We start from the raw sequence: 24,859 nt of genomic DNA, 5'->3' as shown, positions 1-24,859 counted from the left end.
AGTAATATTTTACTTTAATTGCTTTCTTAAGGAGATGACAGGCTGCTGAAATTGCTGTCACTTTTTCTGCATGAGTTAAACCAAAGATGTGTGATTCAGGCCTGCTCACTGACAGGATGCTCTGAATTTACATGATTGGAAAGTTCTTCAGATTAAAAGCAATTTATCAAGGCATTTCTCAGCAGGCAAATACCTGTGTCAGATTAGCCCCTTTCCCTCTCTGACGGGAGGACAGTAATCCTGCTAAATTCAAGCAAAATCTCTGAACTACCTGCACAAACCATCAGGTGGGGAGTTGCATAATGTCTGTAGTTAATCGCTGATGTAAAACTCTGCAAGTTCAAGATTGGAGGCTCAGCTGAAGCTCTTTCAAAACAAAACAACCACAAAAAAAAAACCCCAAAAAACCAAACAAAAAAAAAAAAAATCCAAAAGTGAAAAAAATCAAAAAACCTAAACAAAATAAAAATCCCAGTACAAAGTGGGGTACCACAAACTTCTGAAAAAGAATTTTTTTCAGAAAACTGGGCCTTTCAAATCTATTGAATCCCATTAAATGTTGGTAAAAATCTTCATTAAAAATGCTTAGCAAAAGGTGTCAGAAGGTTCTTTATCCTTCTGGAGCTGCTCAGGAAGGCTGTGCATGGATACAAGCTGCAGTTCTCTGGGGAGTTGCCAGAAAAGGTTCTTATGGGGTGTCAAAATATCAAAAACCACTTCCAAACTGTTCTTTTCTGCTGGTTGGAAGCTCCAGGAAGTGTTGCTATAAATCCATGTGGTCAGGGGGTGCATTGCACCTGGTGCTGCTGGGATGGTGTGCAACAAAATCATTGCAACAAAATCATTGAAACTGAAAGAACTTGCATTTGTTGTTGAAAAGCTGTGATGCTGTGCAGTCACTTCTAATATTTCTAATATTTGTTCCAATATTTGTGAGATCCTGATTCCTCAGGACAAAACTGGGGGAGTTTGAGACAGCTTTATCCAGAGCAGAGTGCATGAGAGGAGTGGGAAACTGCAGAGTTTTTCCATTGATAAAACAAGTTGGATCCAGGTTTTTTTCCCCATGTTTGCTCCCTGTGTGAGCACAGAGTAAAAGATAATTTGCTTTAGCCCTGCTTGGTTGGATGGTGTTGGTGAGACTGTGGGGATTATTGGCTCATTACTGGACAGGGAATGCTGCTCTTGTCACTCCTAAAATGTTCTGTGAGTGTTCAGTGACTGAATAAACAGTGTGTGAGCAAGGCTTTGTGAGAAGGGGAGATTGTTAACAAAATTGGGGTTTTTTCTGCAAGTTACAGATTACATTTCATTTACTTGAATAACCTGGATGTAGCAAGGTGGAGAGATTAGCATAATCACCAAATATATACTTAATCTGAATTTAATTTAACAGCTATTGATAGAAATCAAATTGTTTCAGCTAGAAATTGATTTTTTTTCCAAAGGAACTGCAGTCTAAGGCCAAAATGCCATTAAATCCTGATTTATTGTGATGTGTAGATAGATTATTTCACAGTCTAGTTTTTTAAGCCACTACAACATTTTTGAATTACAGCAGGGACTAGTGTGTTGATGTTCAATTTTTTAAAATTGAAATTTAGCCTTCATTTAACCATTTAAATTGATAACCCACTAATCCTGGATCATTGTGGCTTTGTTTGCTAGATTGGAGAATAACCTAATGCCTGACATCTCCACGTGCAGATATATCCATGCTTACATATTTGTGGGATTCCTTCAGGTTTTTAAGCAGCAAAACAAGCTCTTGTGCTGGTAACTTCTGTGATTTTGAAGTGAATACTTCACAGTTTATTATTTAACTTTTCAATTTAGAATTGCCTATGAGAAGTCTGATAATCTAATTTTTTTTTTTCAATCGTTTGGAAGTAATCTCTGGGAACTTCTATTCAGTGGGTTACTCACAAGCTGTTGGTTGTTTTTATTTCAAATCTCGTTGTAAAAATGGAAATGTGGTCTGTTCATCTAGGCTGCACTAGTTCTGTTACTTTCTCCTCCATTTCAATGCTGGAATCCGACTTCAAAATCTGTTTTCCCAACAACTCTGTAGTTTGTATTTCTGATAATATTGCCTTAGTTAAATAATTTAAATATTCACAGGCAGCAGGTCCACAGACTGCAAATTTCAAGATTTTGATGAGTATATTATTAAATTAGTTTTACCAAGTTAGTTCTGATTAAGACCAGGGAATTGAATCAAAGCTATAAAGATATAAAGAGATATAGATATATAGAATCAAAGCCATAAAGATATAAAGAGAGGGGGCACAGAACAGGGTAAAATGCACTTTGCCAGTGATTTCATTGACGCTTCTCCAGAATAGGTGTGGTTTCTAATGTACAACTTTATCCACGGAAGATTAGGAAAGGAAAGATTATCCAAGGAAATTCTAGCAGAGAAAATGAATTGTGTTCATTTCTGTACTGAATTCCTCTGTGGATATTCAGTCAATCTAGGGCTTCATGTATAAAATAATGAGCTTGATTTGAAGGTTTTCATGCAGGCACCAAGATTTCCTTGTACTCACAAGTCAAAATTCTTTCTTTTCTGGGTGCTGTGGTCTCCCAGCTGATTCCTGAAATGCTGCAGGTGCATTTTGGGGGCCCTGGGCACTGCAGAGCATCCCTGCAAGGGTTAATGTCTGTGTGAGTTAAAGTGCTCAGGTGGCCCCAAAATGTCCAACACAAATCCTGCTGGGGAGGGGACAGACAGGGCAGGGCAGCAAAGCTGGGGCAGCTCTGAGGCAGCACTCACTCAGCCAGGCCTGGGAACAAGGGGTGCTCAGGGTGGCCTCTCCACTCCTTTTTCACATCAATTTTCTCTTTTCCATTGGGGCAGAAAAAAAAAAAATAAAACCTCATTCAGAAGGGAATTTCCTGCCAGAAACACTCCCAGCTGTGTCAAAATAAGTTGTTCACACTGGGAACTGACTGACCTTGCGTGGTTAGTTCCCAAAATTTTTACTATCATTCCAAAGCCTAATGATTTCCTGTTATCATCTAAATAAAATCTAGTGGTTTTTTTTTTTTTTTTACTATTCCAACAGTAATCTATTGTTTAATGAACTTCAAGGTACCTTATTGGTGTGAAATGCTTGCTGCCCTTTGTCAGCAATCTGCAGGGAGCAGGCCCTGCCCAGGCCAGCACCATCAGTGACAGAGCTCAAAGTGGGGCTTAAAACTGGATCCTTCTAAAGCAGGGCTGGATTCTGAGCTTTGCTGCACTCAGTGACCCTGTTGGGCTTTCTGGGAGCACTGGACTGGGCACTGACAGGTGACTGAGCTCCACACACAGCAAATCAGCTACAGGGCAGTGACTCAGCACTGCAGTGCTCCTGCTGCTCAGGAGCTGCTCGTGATGGGAGAGGTGGGGAAGTGATGGGGAGGGAAGGGGAGCAGAGAGCTCCTGCCTGCCTGCAAGTGATGCCTCAGGATTTCAGCTTTTGTATTTTTCAGGTCCTGTGCTGCATCAGTGCATCACTCCAAACTCCACACAGAGTGTGAGTTACTGTCCTCACATTTTGGTCAGACAAAACAATCCTTCTGGGCCCGGAACCCAAGGACACCCCACAGCCTCAGGCCCCAAAAAGTACAAACAAAAATGAATTGGGGAAACAAACTGGGGGTAAATGACTTCATTAGCTGAAGCTGTAATTGGAGAATTAACCCCTGATATGTCAATGGACCAAACTTACAATTGCCTGAAAAACTGGTGCCCATTGTCCTCTATGAGGCTGTGACTGCCTAAGGTGTGGCTGTTGAATGTGGATGTGACAGTTTGGTCAGAGAGAGAGAAAACCAAATAAGTTTTCCCAGAATTGGCCTGAGAGATTTAAAGGAGTTAAAAATAAACAATAATAGCTTATTGTATGGGAACACAGTATGGGTAAATGAAGGTGGTGTAGAATGTAATCTTATCCCCCAACGAGTTGCAGCTGAACCAATTACTAAAGATTAGGAGCAGGCCTGATGTTAACAGGCCACACCTGTATCCAATAAGAACAGTGGCATAAAAGAGTGGATTGGTGGGAACTGGAGTCAGGTGGCTGCTACAAGGACTAGGAACAGTCAGTGCTTGGAGGAGGTGACCACAAGAAACATTGAGGAGGTATGAAACTCTGGTGATATGGAACCCTTGCACTTTAATGATAATAGAAATCTTGATATATAGGACAACAGCTTATTATTATAAACAGCTGCAGGTGTTGTTTTCCTCAAAGATTTTTTATAAGAAAAGCATCTTGTTAATTAACCAATCAAGTAAAATGTGTTAACTAAATAACCAATCACATTCACCTAGATCAAAACGGCTTATAAAAAAGAACATTTCCAAATATACAACATGTTATACCAGTCAGCCTTCTAGTCTCTATCATTTCTTACTCAACAGCAACAATTGAAGGCCTTCAATAAATACCCACTTTATTCTCTTAGTCTTGTCTAGCCTCTGTTCTAGGTAGCCACCTCCAGGAATCACAAGGAGCTTGTGAATGAGGATATTATATAACCACCTCATTAGGGAGAAATTTGTCTGTTTCTTCACAGATCCAGGAATTTCTATGTGCTGCTCCTCCATTGTCCGTGGTATCTAGGAAAGTTAGTCATGTGCGTGGGCCTTTATTGTGTGCATTTATTTACTTATCACCACTTTCCCTTTTGAAAGATCTTTTGGTTACCTAGGGAACTGGCTGCAGCCCTGCACATTCCTTCTTCTGTTTACCTGTCAGGTGTGCACAGCTGATGCCTTGAAGGGACTGCCTAGAGCAGGATAGACAAGGGTCAGAGCATAAAGTGGGGATTTATTAAAGGCATTTAATAAATACAATTTGGGCAGTCAGTAGCGTCCTAGAGGCTACACCCAAGCTGGACAATGGGCACCAGTTTTTCAGACAATTATAAGTTTGGTCCATTTACATATCAGGGGTTAATCCAATTACAGCTTCAGCGAATGAAGTCATTTGCCCCCAGTTTGCTCCCCCAATTCACTTTTGTTTGTACTTTTTGGGGCCTGAGGCTGTGAGGTGTCCTTGGTTCCCAGGCCCAGGGGGATTGTTTTGTCTGACCAAAATGTGAAGAGAGTAGTTAACACTTTATATGGAGTTTGGAGTGATGCACTAATGCAGCACAGGATCTGAAAAATATAAAAGCTGAAATCCTGAGGCATTCTAAAGGCATCTATCCCATCCACAGGGCTCCAGCAGCACTGGGAGTCTGGAACCCACAGCCCAGCACTGCACAAGGACACAGAGGCCAAAAAGGAATAGTAATAAAAAAGCAATAACTCTGTCAGTGCATTGAATCTTGCTCTAGGTAGGCTGGATTTGTTGTGGACAGGTGGATATAATTCTCAATATTCAGCTGGGCTAGCAGTAGCAAGTTATTTATTTTTATGGAAATAAAATGCATGAATAACATTAAGTTTTAAATTTTCTGTAACTTTAAAGTATCAGAATTGTAGTAGCAGCAGGTAATGCTTTGCCCTTCAAGGGATGTAGCAGATGGAATAACTGAGAGAGCCTGAAGAGCAGCTTTGAGGGCAGGGAATGCCAACTATGGGACTGTTCCAGTCAGCTGATATCTGCTCTATTTATATCAGCAGGAGTTTATGGCTGATTGGAAATGTGTTGTTTTGTCCCAAGCATGATTGTCATCTGTTCTTCTGTCCCTTGAATAACATGGGCAGTTCAAATTTTTGTTGAGTCTTTGACTTTTAAAGAATAAATTTAAACTCAAATGCTCCTTCTTAGTCCCAAGGATCTTTTATTTCCAAAGAAGGACATGAGAAACAAGTGATCACTTTTGAAGTATTGTAGAAGTAATAGGGGCTGCTTGGAATGCTGCAAACCACTGGGGATTTTCAGGCAGGAAAATGTTTGGGTATTTTCACAAATAGGAAAAGGCAGAATGTACCAAACCTGAAAGGTACAACCAGAGTAAACTGGTCTCTACTGAATTAGTAGATGTTCATAGATTTATTGGGGAAGAAAAGCAAAATTGAAGTTCAGTTTCTGGCCTGTGGTGTTTTGCAGATGTTCACAGCACTGATCCACAGAGTGTGGCTGTGACTCCAGAAACCACAGCAGGGCTCTGGACATGGGATTTAAACATGCAAAGAGGATTTTTAAAAATCAGAAGGCTCTGGAAATGGGGTCTTTAAAATTTCCAGGGCTCTGGAAATGGGATTTAAACATGGGCTCTGTGTAATGCAAAGAGGATCTTTAAAAATCTGAGTTGGAGGGCAAGAGAGATGGTAAAATAAAGGTGGGAGCTTAGCCCAAGGAGAAACCACAAGGCTCTTGGGCATCCCATGAGGACGGGGAGCTCAGGAGAGGTGGCTGTAGTGCTATAGACCAATCTTACCTGGCATATTTGAAGTTTCAATATAGTTCATAGTTTTCTGTATTTAATGAATTTACATTAGTTTGCCAAGCAATTTATTTCGCCAAATAATCTCAAAAATCTTTTTAAAAAGATCTTTAAAGCTCTGGCTTTGTTTTATTCAAAATATTTTGTGGTTTTGGAGATCTATTTTGTTTTTTTAAATCAATGAGAACTTGAAGTGAGAAGTTACCCTTCATTGGTTCAATGCATTTAATTGGTTAAATGGAATCCAGTTTTAGGAATTGATGGATGTTGAAACTGGGAAGGAGGGATATTATATATCACTGGAAGGAATGTATCACTGTGGGAAGGTTCAGCCCTTGTGACAGACACTTGTAAATGATAGCTGCACTTCATGGAAGCTCTTCAGGAACTGAGTGTGACCTTTTGGGAGCAATGAGGGTGAGAGTTTGGCTCTGTACAGATCCCTGTGCTGGTCTCTGACACTTGCACAGACTGCTATTTAAGTTATGAATAGGTGGGATAAAATATTCACTGCAGTTTTCTTGGCCAAGTAGCTAGACAAGATTTAAACTTAACAAGCCTCCTGATAATTAAGATTTAAGTAGAGGTGGTAATTACCCTGTGAAGTTTAGCTGTGATGAAACTGCCACTGAATAGCAGTGGAAAATACATAGACAGGCTACAAAAACTCTTCACTGCTGATGGAAATGTGACCTTCTTTCTGCTGTTTTGTTGTTTCTGGGACTTTAAAAACAATCAAACAAAAAACATGTTAAGAGTTGATTTACTTCTAAAATGCAGAAATTCTAAAATTTACTTCTAAATCAGCAATGCTGGGAAGTGATGTACAGGAAAATGGGAAGCCCCAAAGCCTCCTGGGTTTGGATCTGAAATACATACAGTTAGTGGGCAGCTGAACTGAAAAGCAAATTACCCCTCTGGGAGCATCTCAGAAGTGGGAGGTGATGGTCTCCAGCCAGGGCTGTCTTTTGGGGAGTCCTTTCACCCTGCAGGCAGAGAACATCATTGCCTGTTTGTGAGAGGAGTGAGAACCTGAAGAACACTTAATTTTATGGGGGTGCTGAAAGTCTCTCTGGCCTTCAATCTGAGTCTCTTAAAAGACAGGCAGAAAAACCATCCTTCACTCTTAAGAAAATACTGCTTAAAAGCAAGGAAAGCTTATCAACCTCAGCAGTGCTTTGAGAGCTTCCTTGCTGTCTGTGTCAGAGCCCCTTTTCCCTGGCTGCAGCTCTCAGGTTTCTGTGGTTGGGATGACCCCCAAGGTATTAAAATGTCTTTTTCCCAACCCCACGACCGAAGAAGTCCAGATTCCTTGGTTCTGCTTTTCAAGGTTGTTTATTTTCTCTTATCTGTTCCATTCCTTCTCTGACCTGCTGAGATCTGTCCTGCAGGTCGGGTTGTGGCACAGTCCCTGCCCTTGGGGTGGTGTTGGCTTTTTATACTAAGAGCTACATGTACTTTATTTACAATAATTTCTCAATACCTATCACCTATGTTAGACAGTGTGTCTCTATTTTAAATCAATCCAAAGGTGCCACCACGAGGAGAAGGAGGACAGGACACACCCAGATTCCTCCATCTTGCCTCTTGAACCCCCCTTCTAAATCCTCAAAATTCTACTTTTTCACCCTGTGACAAATTCACTAACATTCTACTCAAACCCCTGTGGCTTGTAACTCTTCACACAAAGTTGGTAATTGTTTCCATGGGCTAAAATCAAAGGCACAGGTGTTTGTGACTGTGTGCCAAGGTCTCTGAGCCCCTGTCAGGGTCTGGAGCCCTCCAGGGCAGCCAGAGCAATGTCTTGGGTTCTGACATCTCCCCTCCTCTCCTGTTTGCACCAAGAACACCTCCTTTGCAACCCTGTTCATGGCCTGTTGCATGTACTGAAAAACTTGTGGCGAAAGGAGCAGAAGAATTACAAGCCCTACTAAAATGTAAAAAAACTGTTTTCAGAAGTTCCTTCCACAATGATGAAAGGTCCAAGAAATCAAACACACCATTCAACCAAGATCCAATAACTTCTCCAAGTCTGGCTATACCTTCTTGCAATTGCTTTATGTTTTCATGAATTGACTTTGAGTGATCAGACAAGTTCATGCAGCACATTCCCTCAAACTCCTCACACCCATGCCCATGTGCCAGCAATAAATAATCAATTTTTTGAAGAGTGGCTCATCTCACACTGTTGGTGTCTGTTAACCTGTCGTTCAGTGCAAGAGAGGTGGCACAAGTGTGCTTGCTCTGCCAACAACCTATGTGATCCAGTTGGGCCAAGGCTGCTCCTGATACTGCCTGAGGTGAGAATATTGCCACCACAATTCTCTGAGCCTTGCTCTGTGTGTGAACACTGTCATCACAAGCTGGATCATATTGTTTGACCAATCTTGTCCCTCTATGTTTCTGCTCTTTTAAAAATGTCAGCAGCAGCCCATGAGTCAGGGGGTGCTGAGCCAAGGCTGCCCAGCTGCTCCCTGAGTACCCCTTGGAGTAATCCCCACGGAGCTGGAAGCAGGGGATGCTCTCGCTGCTCTGCAGAGGTGATGTCCAGCCCTGGGGTGACACATCAGAAAGAGGAACTTTGCAGGTAACGCCTGTAGCACCTGCCCAGAAACAGGAGCTTTGCTTAGAGCTGACCTGTGTCATCTGGGACTGCTCTGGTGCTTTGTCTTGGTTTGGAAAGACAGGTGTTTGCTAAGGAGGGCAGGAGCCTTCCCTGAAATAGAAAATGTAACACCCCCCCTACCACCACCTTTTCTGAATTGTTATAAATTTTAGATTAATTGTTATTAAATTTTAGATTAAAAAATATGGGAGCAGGAATAACAGTTCTTTAATAGGGAAGAAAATAAAAGGATAAAATAAACAATGCAGTACACCAGAACAACACTGACAGAGTCAGAACCCAACCTGACACCCTGTGGGTCAGGGTGTTGGTGGCAGTCCCATTGGAATTGTGGCTCAGCCCTCCTGCAGTGTCAGGGGTGGTTCTGCTGGAGCAGGGATCCTGTAGAGAAGGATGTATTCTTCCTCTGAAGATCCAGTGGAAGGAGAGGCAGCTGCTGTTCCTCTGGGGAATCCAGTGGAGAAGCCATGCTGGTGTCTCAAAACCTCTGGATTATATCTGGGTAGGAATGCTTGGCTCCTCCCTCTGGGCGCACATCTCCCAATGGGATGCTGTAGTTCTTATCAGCCATGCAGTGACATTCAATAGCTGTTATCAGCAGATGTTCCCCAGTTGTGGAAGAGATGAGGCAAACTGCCCACTGAACAGAAGACAACTGCCATACAGATGGCAAATAGAATACAATTTACTTGACAATCCAGGACAAACTTCTCCTTCCAGGTTTGTGAGTCTGGAACTCTGCCAGAGCACACCACGGTGTTCAGCTTCACTGGGTTTCTTCAAATCTGCTCCAGCCTTAGAGTCCTGAACTTTGGAAACGTTTCTCTAGCAACATGTTTGCTATTTATGTCTTTGCCCTATAGTTTGTTACGGAGGCAGATTGCATTTCTTAGCTTCCAGTAAGAAATGGCAGCAGTGGCAGTGACTCATTTATTGTTTTATTCTTGCTTTGTTTCAGCTGTGTCTCACCAAGGCTCTGAGTAAAGCTTTGTTCTGTTAGGCCTCCTCTCTCTCTGTGCTGCTGTACTTTGGTGATTTGTGCTTCAATCCAGCATTGTGTGTTTGCAATCAGCTTTTTCTTTCCCTAATTTCACATCAGTAACTTAGGACAAGAAAAATAAAGGCTTTGTGTTATCCAGGATTTGTTTCTTTATTTATTTAATTCATTCATTTATTTTACTTTTATTTATGCAGTGTTATCCAGGATTTGACTTCTCTGCTGATTCTCTTTATTTTGGTTTGTTGGGGTTTTGTCACTGTAGCTGAGGGGGGTTGTGTCTTCTTATGCCCAGTAAAAGAACTTTCCCATTTATAAACTAAAATTCCTTTAATAAAGTTTGCTGGGGAGAAAATGGCATCTCTTCCTGTGATGGTCAGAATTTGGGTTCTCTTTCCAGGGGTGTAACCTCAGTGTGCAGGACAGAGCTGAAAGTATTGAAGTACCAAAGGGATTTAAGGGCCACTTCAGCTCAAATGAACCCCACTAACATAACTGATGGGGCTAATGGAGCATAAGGAACCTTGGGAAAAGAAAATTCTGGTATTTTTTTTGTAACTGTGTGTCCGTTTACATACACTAGATTTCATCTGTATTGAAATAATAACCATTTTGAGAGAAAATGAGATGACAGAGCTGATCTTTGTGCCAGTTTTATTGCCTTTAGCCCACATCTTCACCCAGATAACTCAAGGTTAACAAGATGAAAAGCATCAAAAAAAAAAATTAAAAAGGGAAAAAAAAAGAAGTTTGTGTTCTTTCAGCTGGTGAAGAGAAATTACTACAGGATCCTGCAACCTGGCAATTCTGAAACCTTGTAAGAATTAATAGAAGGTGCAGTCAATACTACCCAGGAACTAGAGATAACCCTTCCTTCTGAAAGCTGACTTTATTGTAATACAGTGTTTTGGTGTTCTTCTCTGTAGACATTGCACTGAAGGTAGATTTTATTATTAACTATTATGAACATATCACAGAAATGATTTTCTGTATGTTTTACTAAAAAAATTTCTATCTGAAAGCAGCTTGATGGAAATTAAGCAAATTATGAATTTAAACAAGCAGAATGTAGAAAACCATATATGACATTTGTCTCCTTTTACAATATAATGTTAATATCTGTATAAATATTAAGAGAAAGGGTTTTTATTATTGTTCACACTGGTATTTGCTTTCATTCCCTAATGAAAATAAATCTCATTTATGTAGTTTCTAAATGAATACGACGTTATAGATGTTAGAAATGAAGATGTGACAAATAAAAATATTTCTCTGTTCTTGGTAGGAAACACAAAAACCTCACAGTCATAATGCAGATAGCAAATAATGTTTATAAAAACAAATTTCAAGGTGCAGGTATGTAAATCCAAGGGCTTCAAATGATGAAAGAATGTTCTTAAAATATCACTGTAGATCAGAATTTCCTCTAATCCTTCAAGTTGGTGAGCAACATTCATGTGGCTTGAGTAGAAGATAGTGGAGAAGATAAATCAGTTGGTCATCACTAACCTAACAAATGTTGATCAAATTAAAGATGATGTCTTAGGGTTCCTCTCCTTTTCCTCTGTGTGCCTATTTAGTACACCAGATGGTTAATGCAGTCATAATAAACTAGTGGGAGTATTTAATTAAATGTGTTCCCAGGACATTAAATGCAGAGCATTATCCTTTGGCTGGTGATCAGAGTAAATATTTGGTAATAAGGGAGAGTCCTTGTAGAATATTGTCGGTAATACATGAAAAGCACATTTGAGAACAGAACTCTGTTCAAAGCAGAACTTTCTTCCCAAAATGACGACACCTCAAATGCTAATTATTTATACTTGGGGTTTTGTTCTACCACCAATTCACTATTAATCATGACACAGTTATTACAAACAACAAATTATGAGGAATAATTTGAAACTTGATAGTCCTGGACTGGAATTAGTCAAAGCTTGTAGCCATTTACCTGTCAATAGTCACATTTTTACTGAATACTGAAGGGCTCAGATAGAAAAAAGGGACCATAAGGAGCAATCTCTGTTCTCTTGTAGGTGAAGGGATCCTCTTTGCTCTTGTTGGGAGCTGGTTCTAGAGATCTCAGAGGGCTGAAAACATCTTCCTGTGGTCTGACAATCCCTGCAGACAGCCACTGGTCCAGCAGTGATGCTCCTCTGTCAATCAGCTCTTATCTCCTTAGCCTGACCAGTTTTATGATATCATGGTTTTTTCACTCCCATTGAGCAGCTTTTGTTTGCTCCCCTGCAGAAGTGAGAGGAGTAGAATGCAAACAAGGATAAACCTGGCTTATTAAAATAGGCTGGGCAGTAACTGGTGGGGGGGAAGATGAGCTAGAAATCTGAAATACATACAGTTAGTGGGCAGCTGAACTGAAAAGCAAATTACCCCACTGAGAGCATCAGGATTGGGATGGGATGGTCTCCAGCCAGGACGGTCGTTGAGGAGTCTCTCACCCTGCAGGCAGAGAACATCATTAACTACCTGTAAAAGGAATGAGAACCTGAAGAACACTTAATTTTATGGGGTTTTATGGGCTAATTTTATGAAAATTTTAGAAATCTCTCTGCGCCTCTCCTGGCAGAATTAGTGTGTGATTTTCTAAGAGTAACAGGACCTGCTATTTGTCACTATCCCATTTCACTATGGGAAAACAAAAACATTGGTGGGAGGCGCTGGGGTGGATAATGAATGTCTCTTTCCTGGACACAAGGAGAAACATGACTGTCCTCCCACAACTGTGGCTGAGCTTGGTTCTGAGTCTGAAGGCTCAGAATCTTAAAGAGTTTAAATATAAATTCTTTGAGAGGTGACACCTGAACAGAGGAGCACAGAATTTGAGTCTGCTCTCTTTATCAAACTGAGGTTTGTTGGGGTTGTGCCAAACCTCACATGGCCACGCTGATTGGGAAGAAAGCTTTTTTAGCTAGGCTTGGCTAAACTGGCCTCATGCAGAAATAAAATCCCATGTGGGATTAACACATCTGGAAACGTGCAAATTCCCCCAGGATGCAGAAATCTCCAAGCACAGGCAGTGCAAGTCCCTCTCTGCAAACCAGCAGTGGAAAAGTTGGTTTAGCTGTTACTGCATAGGGACAAACAAGGCAAGCCCAAAACTAACAGCAAACCCCAGGGCTGTGGTGCTCCTTTATTTCTTTAGAGACCCTTGTGCCTCAAAGCATCCCAATTCCCTGATGAACATTCCTGCACAAGGCACAATGGGAGATGGATTCGTTTCTTCAGCTGCTCCTTGGGCCAGAACCTTCACTGACATGCACTGAAATAGTGTGTAAATGTGCATTTGTAGCTAATTTTGGTAATTGTTTTAGAGTTAAATCTCAAGAGTACAAAGCTATGGAGATGTTCTGATTTCCTTTACAGTTGAACAAAGGGGTGTTTGTGGCGTATTTTTCAAATGCCTTTGAAACCACAGACTGTCAGACTCTGCTCCCACAGCAAAACCCAAATGGGTGGGGTGCTTTTCGAAGGGGTCCACATAGAAAAAGTGTCTTAAATATGTGTAAGTTACAGCAGTAAATATGTACTACACAAATGTCATAGCTGAACAGTAAAAAATAAAAAAGGGGAGAGAGGCAGTGCAATTTTGTTTTATTTGAACAGCAGGGAAAGAGTTTGAGGAGAGAGGACTCAGACTGGGGTTCTTAAAAAAATCTTTTCATTTTTGGTAGGGATCATGGATCAGATGTGCTGCACTGATGCACACTCAGTGCCTCTCCCCTGGGCTGTGCCACTGACCCCCCTGGAGCTGTCTGATGGGATTCTCACTTCCCATGGGCACAGCCCCAGCTTTTCTCACTGCTTGAGTCTGAGGGGTAGAAAATAACTCCTGCTGCTGGAAATAGGTTGTGAGCTCTGATTGGAGTCAGAGTGGAGAGGAACAGGAGGAGGAGGAGCTGCTCTGCCCCAGCTTTCCGTGCCCCTTCATCCCCTGTACCTGTTCCTGCCATATGTGGGATAACAGCTGCTCCTTAGCTCAGTGCCTGTTGTCAGGATAAAGGCTTTGAAGGGATTAGGTCCTGCAGTTGGAGGCTTTAAGAAGCACTTTGGATAGATAAAAGAAGATGCTGAAAGCAGCCTTGGAGGTCCTCATGTGAACTGTACCAAGGCACAGTGGTACCAAGGCCTGGCATCCTCCTGGTGTTTGCCTCTCCCTTCCCTAGCCTGACTAAGGGAAAAATTCTGCTGTGTAGCTCACACATATGTGTCGCAGACATCTTTTCTGAAAAATCCTTTCCTTAGGATTTTTCCCCCTGGGAATCTGGGTGGCCTCAGGAACAAAATGTAAACAATGGTTATCTGCTGCTGTGGAATGCAACAGGTGCATCTGGGATTGGTCTCGTGTGGTTGTTTCTAATTAATGGCCAATCACAGTCAACTGGCTCTGACTCTCTGTCTGAGACACAAGCCTTTGTTATCATTCCTTCTTTTTCTATTCTTAGCCAGCCTTCTGATGAAATCCTTTCTTCTATTCTTTCAGTATAGTTTTAATGTAATATATATCATAAAATAATAAATCAAGCCTTCAGAAACATGGAAGTCAGATCCTCATCTCTTCCCTCATCCTCAGACCCCTGTGAACACTGTCACACATATGAACAAAAATGAAAGTGTGTGTCAGATGGTTTCTCAAAATATTAGATACACAATCATCCTTAATGTTCTTTCAGCCAGTGCTGAAATGCAAAACAGTAACACTGGGTATCTCCAGTTGTCTCTTAATTAAGAGTTGCAGCTGCCTCTCACTGTCAGATCTAAACAGCGAGTTGTTTCCAAAACATCTCAGTGAGATGACAAATCTCTCAGTCATGAGTTTGACCCCCCAGCGCCAGGCCCAGCTGGGAGAGCTGAGGATGTCTGAGTCAGCTGAGCCTATTGTGCTGAATCACTCAGAAAGTCCCTGGAGGTTTCTCCCAAGGTGGCTGCAAACACAGAGCCTGCAGGGCTCTCAGTCTGCTGGGCTGCCTCTGTGCTGACTGATCTGATGGCACAGGGTGGCTGCCATTTAACAGTATTTCCTAGGGATTCATAGCCTTTTTCAACAACAATTGCAGAATTTTGTTCCTCTTTCAAAATTAATTTGACTTGTTCTTGGCAATGGCAGTTCTCAGAACCAATGGTAATTTTTTTCTTTTCCTTAAAAAAGTACACAATCTGATGGTTAGGGGCCTAGTGATGGAGCTTTTATATGGATTTTGCATTCTTTGTAGCTCCCCAAAATCATGCCAGACGGTGATAAATTATATTTTAAAGTTGTGATGCTTCATGTAGTTCAAAATGAAGTTCTACAACACAGTGCTAATATTTTTGCACAAATTTCTTTGAATAACCCTTCTGAGAAATTAGAAGCTGATATGACATGGTCCAGAGGCAATAATAGAAGAATTATGTAAATGCAGGAAGAATGATGTCAATGTAGGCTGGACTTTAATTCCAGCTTTAATTCCTGCTCTGTGATATTGCAGAGAATGTCTGTGCTTTCAAGTGATGCAGGCCTTCAGTTCCCTTCTTTACCAGAAAGCTTGGATTAGATTTTAGGCAATTAATTAGGATGGGCACGCTAATTACGAGCTTGCTGTGCCTGAGCATAAAGATTGTCACCTCTCTTTGGTGGCTGCTGTCACTGTCATATTTTCTGAAAAATCATCTTTGCCCAGGATTTTCTCCTGGGAATCTGAGAAGCCTCAGAGAGGAATGAAAACAACAATGATCTGATTGCTGCTCCTTTGGAATGTGGCTTGGACATTGTTTGCCAACAGGTGAATGTTGGATTGGTTCCATGTGAATTGTTTTTAATTAAAGACCAATCACAGCCAGCTGTGTCAGACTCTGAGTCACAAGTTTTTATTATTCATTCTTGTTAAGCCTTCTGATGTATCCTTTCTCTTTCTTTAGTATAGTTTTCGTATAGCGTAATGTAATGTAATGTAATGTAATGTAATGTTATAATATAATATAATATAATATAATATAATATAATATAATATAATATAATATAATATAATATAATATAATATAATATAATATAATATAATATAATATAATATAATATAATATCTCAGCCTTCTGAGAACATGGAGTCAGATTCTCATCTCTCACCTCGTCCCGGGGACCCTCACAAACACCACATCCTGCAACTCCTGCAGCTGTAAAACCACCCATCCTTCCCATCACCTCCTGCCTTGTGCAGGGAGCAGAGAAGCTCCAGAAAAGGCAGCTGAAACCAAATTAGATGGCAGCAAGAATGCTGGAAGGGAACAACCTTGAGAGTATCTACTGTATGTCAAGTCATTTTAAGGACAGCTTGGGAGCTGCAAAAAACAGATGAGAATTACTAGGCAGAAAAGGTGCATGGCAGAGCTCCAGATTTGGAGTTATCTCATAGCTCTGACCAAGAACATCACTGAATTTATAAGCTCTGCTCACAGCAAAACACGTGGCAGGGAAAAACTCTTCTCACATACTCCTGTGGTCTCTGGGACTCCAACAGTGCATAACTCAAGAGAGGAGCTCTCCTGACGTTTGTGGTAGTGACACAGTGTTTCCACAGGAGAAAATCTGCTTGTGATGATTGGGAAAATGCCTATTTACTTCCTTACCTGCAAAGAAGTTTAACAATTTTAATTTTAGCTCTGTTGTTGTACCAGGATCTCCTTTGAGGCTGCTGATGCTTCAGGGAGATCTTGTTTTGTGTTGTGTGTGATGTACGTTATAGTCAGATTTTGATCCTTTGTGACAACTCAAAATAAATCCTATTGGGATGGAGTGGTTTCCCTGGCAGGTGGAACTTGGTTTTAATGGTTTTAAGTAGTGGTTGTGAGGTCCTCAAAGGTTGGGCAAGTTCAATTTCTGCTCTTTCAGCTCAAGCCCCAGTGAAAGGGTGAGGTGTGAGCCACAGCAGGGCTGCAAGCAGCTCTGGGAGCTTCTGGGGCCACTGCTATCCATAGGGATCCCAGCCTCAGGCAACACTGCCAAACTGAATTTTGCAGCCAAAGGCACCTTTGGGGAGCCCACTTCAGTGCCCCAGGCATTCTGGCAGTGCATTAATGAGGCCATAACTCCAGCAGCATTAATCAGAGCCCAGGATGTAGAAGGGAATGATTCACAGAGAAACACTGTGTTCTCTCAGTCTGTCACTGTGGGAAGGCATTGGTGATGCATGAGTGGGATTTGTGATATTTCTCAGTTCACATGCTCAGGGATTTCCTCTGCAGCTTGAGGAATGGTTTTTTTCCCTGTGGGGAGCAGTGAGGGTCCCTTGCAAGGAGAGGTGAGGTGTGGGTGTGAGGATGGCTGGCTGAGGCTCAGGGACCCTGCTCAGTCTGGGGGGGCAGATTTGTCTGCACAAACTCACACTCTGAGACAGAGCAGATCTGCTGTTGGGGTTTCAGGACATTTGTTTTGTCCTTTGTTACAGAACAGCCTGGAGAAGGGCAGTGTTGGAGGTTGGGAGCTGCTGTGCAGAGGGTCAGGGCTCTGACCTTCTCCAGGGGCTGTGGAGCTGCTCTGGGGGGCAAATGGGGAGGGTCAGCATTGCAGGGCTCTGACCTTCTCCTCCAGGGGCTGTGGACAATGCTGGAGCTTCTCTGGTGGGCATTTGGGGACCAAATGGGGAGGGTCAGCATTGCTGGTGCCAGAGGTGACTGACCCCATGCTGTGTGCAATTCTCACACCCATTTCCGCCTCTGTTCTCTGGAGGTTGCAGCTTATTGCAGCCCTGAGACACATGAACAGTCTCTGTTTCGGCCTGCACATTCATAGAATGACTCACAGCTCTTCAGTTCTCGCTCTCAGAGTTGTTTATTGTATCTTATCTATAGAAATTTTTCTCCTGCCCAGCCGAGGTCCGCTCAGCAGGACAGACAGAGGCACTCTGCCTGCCCCCGGGGTGGTGTTATCTCTTTATACTACAAACTACCTATAACATGTTTGCAATTACTTTCCAATACCTATCACCTATGTTAGATAGTGAGCTTCTACTCTAAACCAATCCCAAAGTGCCAACGTCACAGCAGAAGATGGAGGTAGAGAAGAAGAAGAAGAAGGACTGGACATGCCCAAGTCCCTCCATCTTGTTCCCAAAACCCCCATTCTAAAAACCCCAAAATCTACCCCTTCACCCAGTGATAATTTTATTATTACACTACTTCTGTGGCTTTCAGGTCCTCATACAAAGTTGGTAATTTGCTCCATGGGTCATAATCAAACCCACAGGTGTTCTGGGCTGTGTGCCAGGGTCTCTGAGCCCCCTGGCAGGGTCCCAGCAGCTCTGGACACCCAGAGGGATGCGCTGAGTTCTGACACTCTGATTGTTTCTTCTCTCTTCTGTTTGTGATGGATGTGATCTCCTCCCGTTTCTGATTGTTTCCTTCTGTTTCTCTTGGCTTGGTGAGCTCCAAGCAGGAGGAGCAGGGCAGAGCTTTATCAGCACACTGTAAGGGTCACAGCCCATCCCTTCCTGCAGTTACAGAGTGCCCAGAGCTCAGGGGGTTCCCTTGTTGGACAGAAGCTCTGTGGTCACTTTGGTTATTGGCCTAACTTAGGGTAGACAACTTGAATTTTTTACCATTTAAAAAAACAGCAAGGGAGATGGAAGAGTTTGATAAAGTCCCATCAAGAAACAGTGTGAAAACTGCTTGTGGTATGAGAAGGAACAGTGCAAGAAGTAGATTTGTAGAAAATTTTCAAAACTTGACAGCAGGTTCACATAGCATGCCTCTGTATACCAACCTTGAGATAAGAAATGCTGATTTAGAAATGCCATGGAATAGGACAGAAATTGTGGAGAGAAAAATGGGACTAGAAACAAGTTTCAAAGGATGGCCTTATAAAAAAGACTGGATACTTTGGAGGAATAGAACCATGAAAGATGCCCTGTAGTAGGACCCATGAGGGCTTTTTAAATGATTGGCTTTAAGGCATCTGCAGCATGGTGTGGCTAAAAGCTGATAAGCCAAGAAAGGCTTATAGTGTTTTGTAATTAAAAAACAGTTGGCTTCTGATTGTGATGGTTGAATTGTAACATCTGTATTGTCTCACCCTTCCTGTGAGACTGAAAATGGAATAAAAGTGTCTAAAATACCTCTCAGTTGCCCTATCTCTGGGTCAGAAAAGAGTATTGTCTGACAGAATGGAACAGTAGGGTTGTGATCCAAGAATGGAAACAAGCGTAAAGGTCTTCGAAGAAAAACAAAGTGCTTTGAAACTTCAAAAATTCTTTGAAGAGAAAGGTACTATTTACCATTCTAGAAAGGGGTTGTGAGCAAGTCAGGATGGTCACTCGGGTTCTCTGGTTCTGCCCTAGGTCTGTTCCAGGATGGTTTGGTCACTCAGGTTCTCTGGTTCTGCCCTAGGTCTGTTCCAGGATGGTTTGGTCACTCAGGTTCTCTGGTTCTGCCCTAGGTCTGTTCCAGCATCTGCCCAGGGTCCTGCAGGGGCTGCAGGAGCTGCAGGGCCCCCTCCTGCCGCCAACGTGTCCAGCAACAAGAGGCTGCAGCAGACACAAGCCCAGGTGGACGAGGTGAGTGCTCAGCACCAGGGGCTGCTGTGCTTGGGTCCCCCTTGTGCAGCTCCTGCTCATCTGAAGGGAGTGGGTCCAGAACTTGAGATTTGCCAGCAAAGAGAGATCCTGGATATAAATATCCCTGCACCAGGAACAGCTCTGCAGATTAAATGTGGGCATTGCTGCCATGTAGGAGTGTCAGGGATAGGATGGTGGGGATGGACAGAGCCCAGAGATCTCTGCAGCCAGGTCCTGGAACTTGTGGGTTATTGCAAAGGGCCTGGGGGCAGGGCCCTGCTGGGATTTGGGGTTCATTGCAAAGGGCCTGGGTGCAGGGCCCTGCTGGGATTTGGGGTTTATTGCAAAGGGCCTGAGTGCAGGGCCCTGCTGGGATTTGGGGTTTATTGCAAAGGGCCTGGGTGCAGGGCCCTGCTGGGATTTGGGGTTCATTGCAAAGGGCCTGGGTGCAGGGCCCTGCTGGGATTTGGGGTTTATTGCAAAGGGCCTGGGTGCAGGGCCCTGCTGGGAGCTGCCAGGCACAGCTCAGAGCAGGCCCCAAAGAGGGAGAGAGAGGGAAAGAGAAGGCAAGAGCAGAGTAAAGAGAAAATGAGAGAGCCAGGAAGAGTAAAAGAGGATGAGAGAGCGAAGTTCCCATTACAGTACCATAAATCTTCTTCTGTACTGAATATTCTGATTCTCACTAACCAATCTAGTACAAGATACAAATCCTATAGCATTTACATACAGCCTATAAGAGTCACTACATTACCACACTGTATTACATTTTAAACCCTAAAAACTCCTCTTTAGGCCCCTTCTGCCAAGCTGTAGGGTCTGCTATCACCCTTGGAGCTGTCTGCAAGCAGAGGGTGTTGTTTCATCAAAAAAAAATTACCTTCAACCAGCCATACCATTGCTTTCCAGTTGTTGAGTAACTGAAGTATCTCAAAGCTTACTTTCATTTCAATCTCACTTATAATTTCCATATTCTCAAAATCTTTTGCCAGGCAATCATATTTCTAAGGCTTTCATGTTTCATCTTCCCCGACACTGCCAGTTCAGGAATTTCTCCCAGTCGTCTCCTTAGGAGGAGATGTCATAGTGGAAGCAACTCTTGTAGTGTGTCTAATCCTAAAGTTTAGATACTATTTTCTCAGACTGTGTCACAGAGACAGAAGAGCATCAGCTTCTTCCAGATAGATTAAAACCACCAGAACTGAGCCACTGAGGGCGGTGTTCATTAGCAGGAGCTCTATTGATTAATCATCCCAATTTATTCCCAAAGAAAGGCACCCACACATGATGTCATAACAGCTTCTCTAACAAATCCCCACTCCTTTTCTTGATCTTGCGGGACCATGTGCCTGTTCCAGCACATTCTTAAATTCTTGTTTTGGCTGTAATGCCAGAGTCCCTTCAGATGCTGTGGGAATGGGAAGAGTGAGCACAGCTGTAGCATCCTTACATACCTGCTGGGTGCCTTTGTGTGCTGGCTATTGAGGAAAGAATATTGTTCCACCCCTCCAAAGGCTGAAGTAACTCATTACTTACTGTCTGTGGCGAAGTGCACAGAGCTTGTGTGATTCTTAAAAGCCAATTTGATAAAATACACATTAGAAAATATGTACTTACTGTGGTATTCATATTCACTGAAAAATCCCTTTGCCCAGGATTTTTCTCCTGGGAAGCTGTGAAGTCTCAGAGAAAAGGAAAACAATTCTGATCTCATTTGCTTCTCCTGTGTTGTGCTCATGTGGAATGTGTTTGGGGATTGTTCACCCACAGGTGATTGTTCCATTGGATTCTGCTGGGAGTTGTTTTCACTCTTTGGCCAATCAGGGCCAAGCTGTGTCGGGGCTCTGGAGAGAGTCAGGAGTTTTCATTATTATCTTTTTAGCATTCTGTAAGTATCCTTGCTGTATTCTTTAGTATTGCTTAGTATAGTATTGTTTAATATAATAATAAATAAAATAATAAATAAAAATAAAATAATAAATACAAAATAAATAAAATTATAAATAAATAATAATATACTATTATCATATATTATATAAATATATAATAATATATATTATATAACATATATAATAATATATAATATAGAATATATAATATATCATATATAATATGATTATTATATATAATAATATATTGATATGCAATATAATAATATTATATGAAAATATAAAAATAAAATAAAAATTAAAAAATAATAAATAATAAATAATAAATAATAAAATAAATATGCCTTCTGAGAACATGGAGTCAGATTAATTTCCTTCCTGCCACGGGGCACCCTCCAAATACAATAACATACATGCCTAAAAGCCTCTATTTTCAAAAGCTTTGGGCATGCTTTGAAGATAGTAGAGAAGACCTCAAAATATCCAACTCAAATGCATTTCTTAAGATGAGTTAAATACACCTGTCAAAATGGGCCTTGTCTTTTTGAGAAGCTTTTGTTTGTTGAAAATCTGGAACAGTGACTTTCTGGTCTTCCCATTGTTGCTGCTCAGATGTGTTCACAACATCCTCTGGCTGCAGAAATGCTGCAGAAATGTCTAGACTAGGTTCTCTCTTTATCTCTTTTTTTCCTCTTCCAGTGGGGAAATGAATGTTACATTTTAACTTTTGTCTTTGGTCAGAATAATGAAATAAATTTCTTGTCCTCAAGATGTTACATCATGAAGGCCCTGTAATTGTTTATGTGAATGACAGCAAAAGTAACTATCCCTAAAAGATGATAAAATTGCCTTTTATTATCTTAAAAGGAGTGATGCCTGTCAGACACATAGGGCTCTTCAAGTAGATCAGTAGAGATGGCATCAGTGAGGAGAGTGAGCCCCTGCTTTGTGTTTAAGATACTCTGTATTCTGATTCTTTTCACTCAGACCCATGAAAATCTGTCTTTTTGTGGAGATGATGAGATAGTTTTGGATGTTGCTCTTGCCCAGTATGGGGGGGACAATGAGTAGTTCTTGGATTTGAGGGTTGTGTTGGTGAAATCCAGGATTTGTGGGGGTTTTGATGCCATTTGAGAGAGAGGCTGCTGCTGTCACAGAACCACGGAATGATCTGGGTTGGAAAAGAGCTTTAAGGTCATCTAGTCCAACCCTGCCCTGACACCTCCTCGCCACCAAGTGCCCCATCCACGCCTTGTTAAACACTCCAGGGATGGCGACACCACCCCTCCCCGGGCAGACACTTCCAGTGCCTAATTACTCTGTCAGTGAAGAATTTTTCACTGGTTTGGAGCTGATAGCACGTGGTCAGCAGGTCCTTTTTAGCAGGGAAATCACAATATCAGAATAGCCAAGAGAGGCAAGCTGGCACTCCCAGCACTGTGAGCTCGCTGGGGTGGTGCTGGTTTGTAACACCAAGGGATCCAGTGTGATGTCATGATGGTTTTTTTTACTTTTTAAATATATTTTATGTGTTCTCAATACTCATAACAAGCATATTTCTAATTTTTTAAACTTAATATCCTGGTATTTTGCTAGGCCAGACATCTTAAAAGCCTTGCAGCTGGGGACTGGAAAGCCTCACCCTATCCTGAGATACCAAGGCCCCCTCCTAAAACATTTATTGTAAACTAAAATCAGGCCCCTCTGGGGGGAAATACTTTAGAATAGGGAGATGTCAGGCCATTCATTTAAGCCCCTCATTGAGGCATCTTTGTTAGATATTTTGCTAATTTGCAAGGTCTATACATTCACATACATGATCTACTGTGTGTGTGCACCTTGATGAATTGTTGTGCTGATGCCTTGGAGGGGCTGCCTAGAGCAGAGGCCGGACAAGATTCAGAGAATAAAGTGGGGATTTATTGAAGGCCTTCAACAGCCACACCCTGGACAGTCACAGCCTCCCAGAGGCTACACCCAAGCTGGACAATGGGCACCAGTTTTTCACACAATTATAAGTTTAGTCCATTTACATATCAGGGGCTAATCCCTTAATTACAGCTTCAGATAATGAAGTTATTTACCCCCACTTTGCTCCCCGAAATTCACTTTTGTTTGTACTTTTTGGGGCCTGAGGCTGTAGGGTGTCCTTGAGCTTCAGGCCTGGAGAGGAATTGTTTTGTCTGAATAAAAGGGAGAACAGCAGCTGACAGGTTTTAGAGTTTATAGTGAGTTTAGAGTTATGCACTGATGCAGTACAGGATGTGAAAAATATAAAAGCTAAAATCCTGAGGCATCACTACTGTGAAAAACGCCAATCACTGCTTTTTAAAATTTTAAAAGTTTAATAGTAGTGAAATGGTTATAAAAATAGTAATATAATTAGAGTAATAATAATTTGGACAATTTGAATTAGGACAATATGAGACAATAGAAACAAAGAGTTATGGACAGTCCAGGTACCTTTTCTGGGCAAAATAAGCCTGGAAAAGGACCCACGTTAACAGAGGATTAACCTTTAAAACAATGTGTTGCATATTCATACACCTCATACATGATGCATAAATTCCATTCAAACACAGGATTCTGTCTGGTTGGTGTCAGCTTCTTCCTCTGAATCCTAACAGCATCTTCAGGGCTGAGCAAGATGGGAAGAAGTTCCTTTCTTCTGATAATGGAGCAATAAATTCTCTTTCTCTGAAAGATCCAGGTGTCCTGTGGCTGCTATCTCACTGCGAGTCCTTTCTTTTAAAAAAGTATCTTACACAGCATAGTTTCTATTTTGACATTTTGTTATAACCTAAAACTACATTTAACACACTACTTAAGAAAATTAACACAGCATAACTTTCTAACACAACACATATAATATTCACGTTAATATTTGCGAAAAGCCAGTCATAAATACGCATCTTTCACAACTAGAAGAAAGATATTTATGAAATACCGAAGTCAAAGCCCTTTTATCCCTCACCTGTGGCTCTGTCCCGGCTCTTTTCCCTCCGTGCGCCCGCAGGTGGCGGCAGAGCCCGGGAATCTCCGCTGTTGGTGATGCTGATGTTGTGATGCCCGGGGAGGATTTCACCTGTTTCTCTATTGGGGTTCCCCCCGCCGATTCCTCCAGACACCATAGAGATTATTTTCTAAGGCCCAGACAAACATTTATCTATTTGACAAAAAATGAAATCTCACCTGGGCGAGTGTTCACTGCAGCCAGGTTAAATTCCGTAAGTGGTTCTGGGGAAACAAAAAAAAAAAAACAAAAAAAAAAAAACCAAAAAACAAACACAGAACCAAAAAAGCAAACTAAGCAAAAAACCACCAAAAAACAAACAAACAAAAAAACCATAAAAAACCCCCCAGCAAAACTAAAAAAAAACCAAAAAAAATAAAAAACCAAAAGAAAACCCAAAAAGCCACAAAAG

The 24,859-nt window shown here is 41.9% G+C and overlaps 1 protein-coding gene across 1 annotated transcript in view; it reads left to right on the top strand.

The window, feature by feature from the left end:
- Positions 1–11,320: 11,320 nt before the first annotated feature.
- LOC131562659 (vesicle-associated membrane protein 2-like) overlaps positions 11,321–24,859 on the top strand; it is a 29,237-nt gene continuing 15,698 nt past the window's right edge. The window contains 4 exon segments of the mRNA XM_058812484.1: positions 11,321–11,366; positions 15,083–15,123; positions 15,125–15,147; positions 19,431–19,548. Coding sequence (XP_058668467.1) covers positions 11,321–11,366; positions 15,083–15,123; positions 15,125–15,147; positions 19,431–19,548 — 228 coding nt within the window.

This window comes from Ammospiza caudacuta, chromosome 11 (genome assembly GCF_027887145.1).
Source record: "Ammospiza caudacuta isolate bAmmCau1 chromosome 11, bAmmCau1.pri, whole genome shotgun sequence".
Classification (NCBI taxonomy): Eukaryota; Metazoa; Chordata; class Aves; order Passeriformes; family Passerellidae; genus Ammospiza; species Ammospiza caudacuta.
The sequence above is the reverse complement of the archived record's forward strand: the minus strand, read 5'-3'. Positions and strand labels throughout refer to the sequence as shown.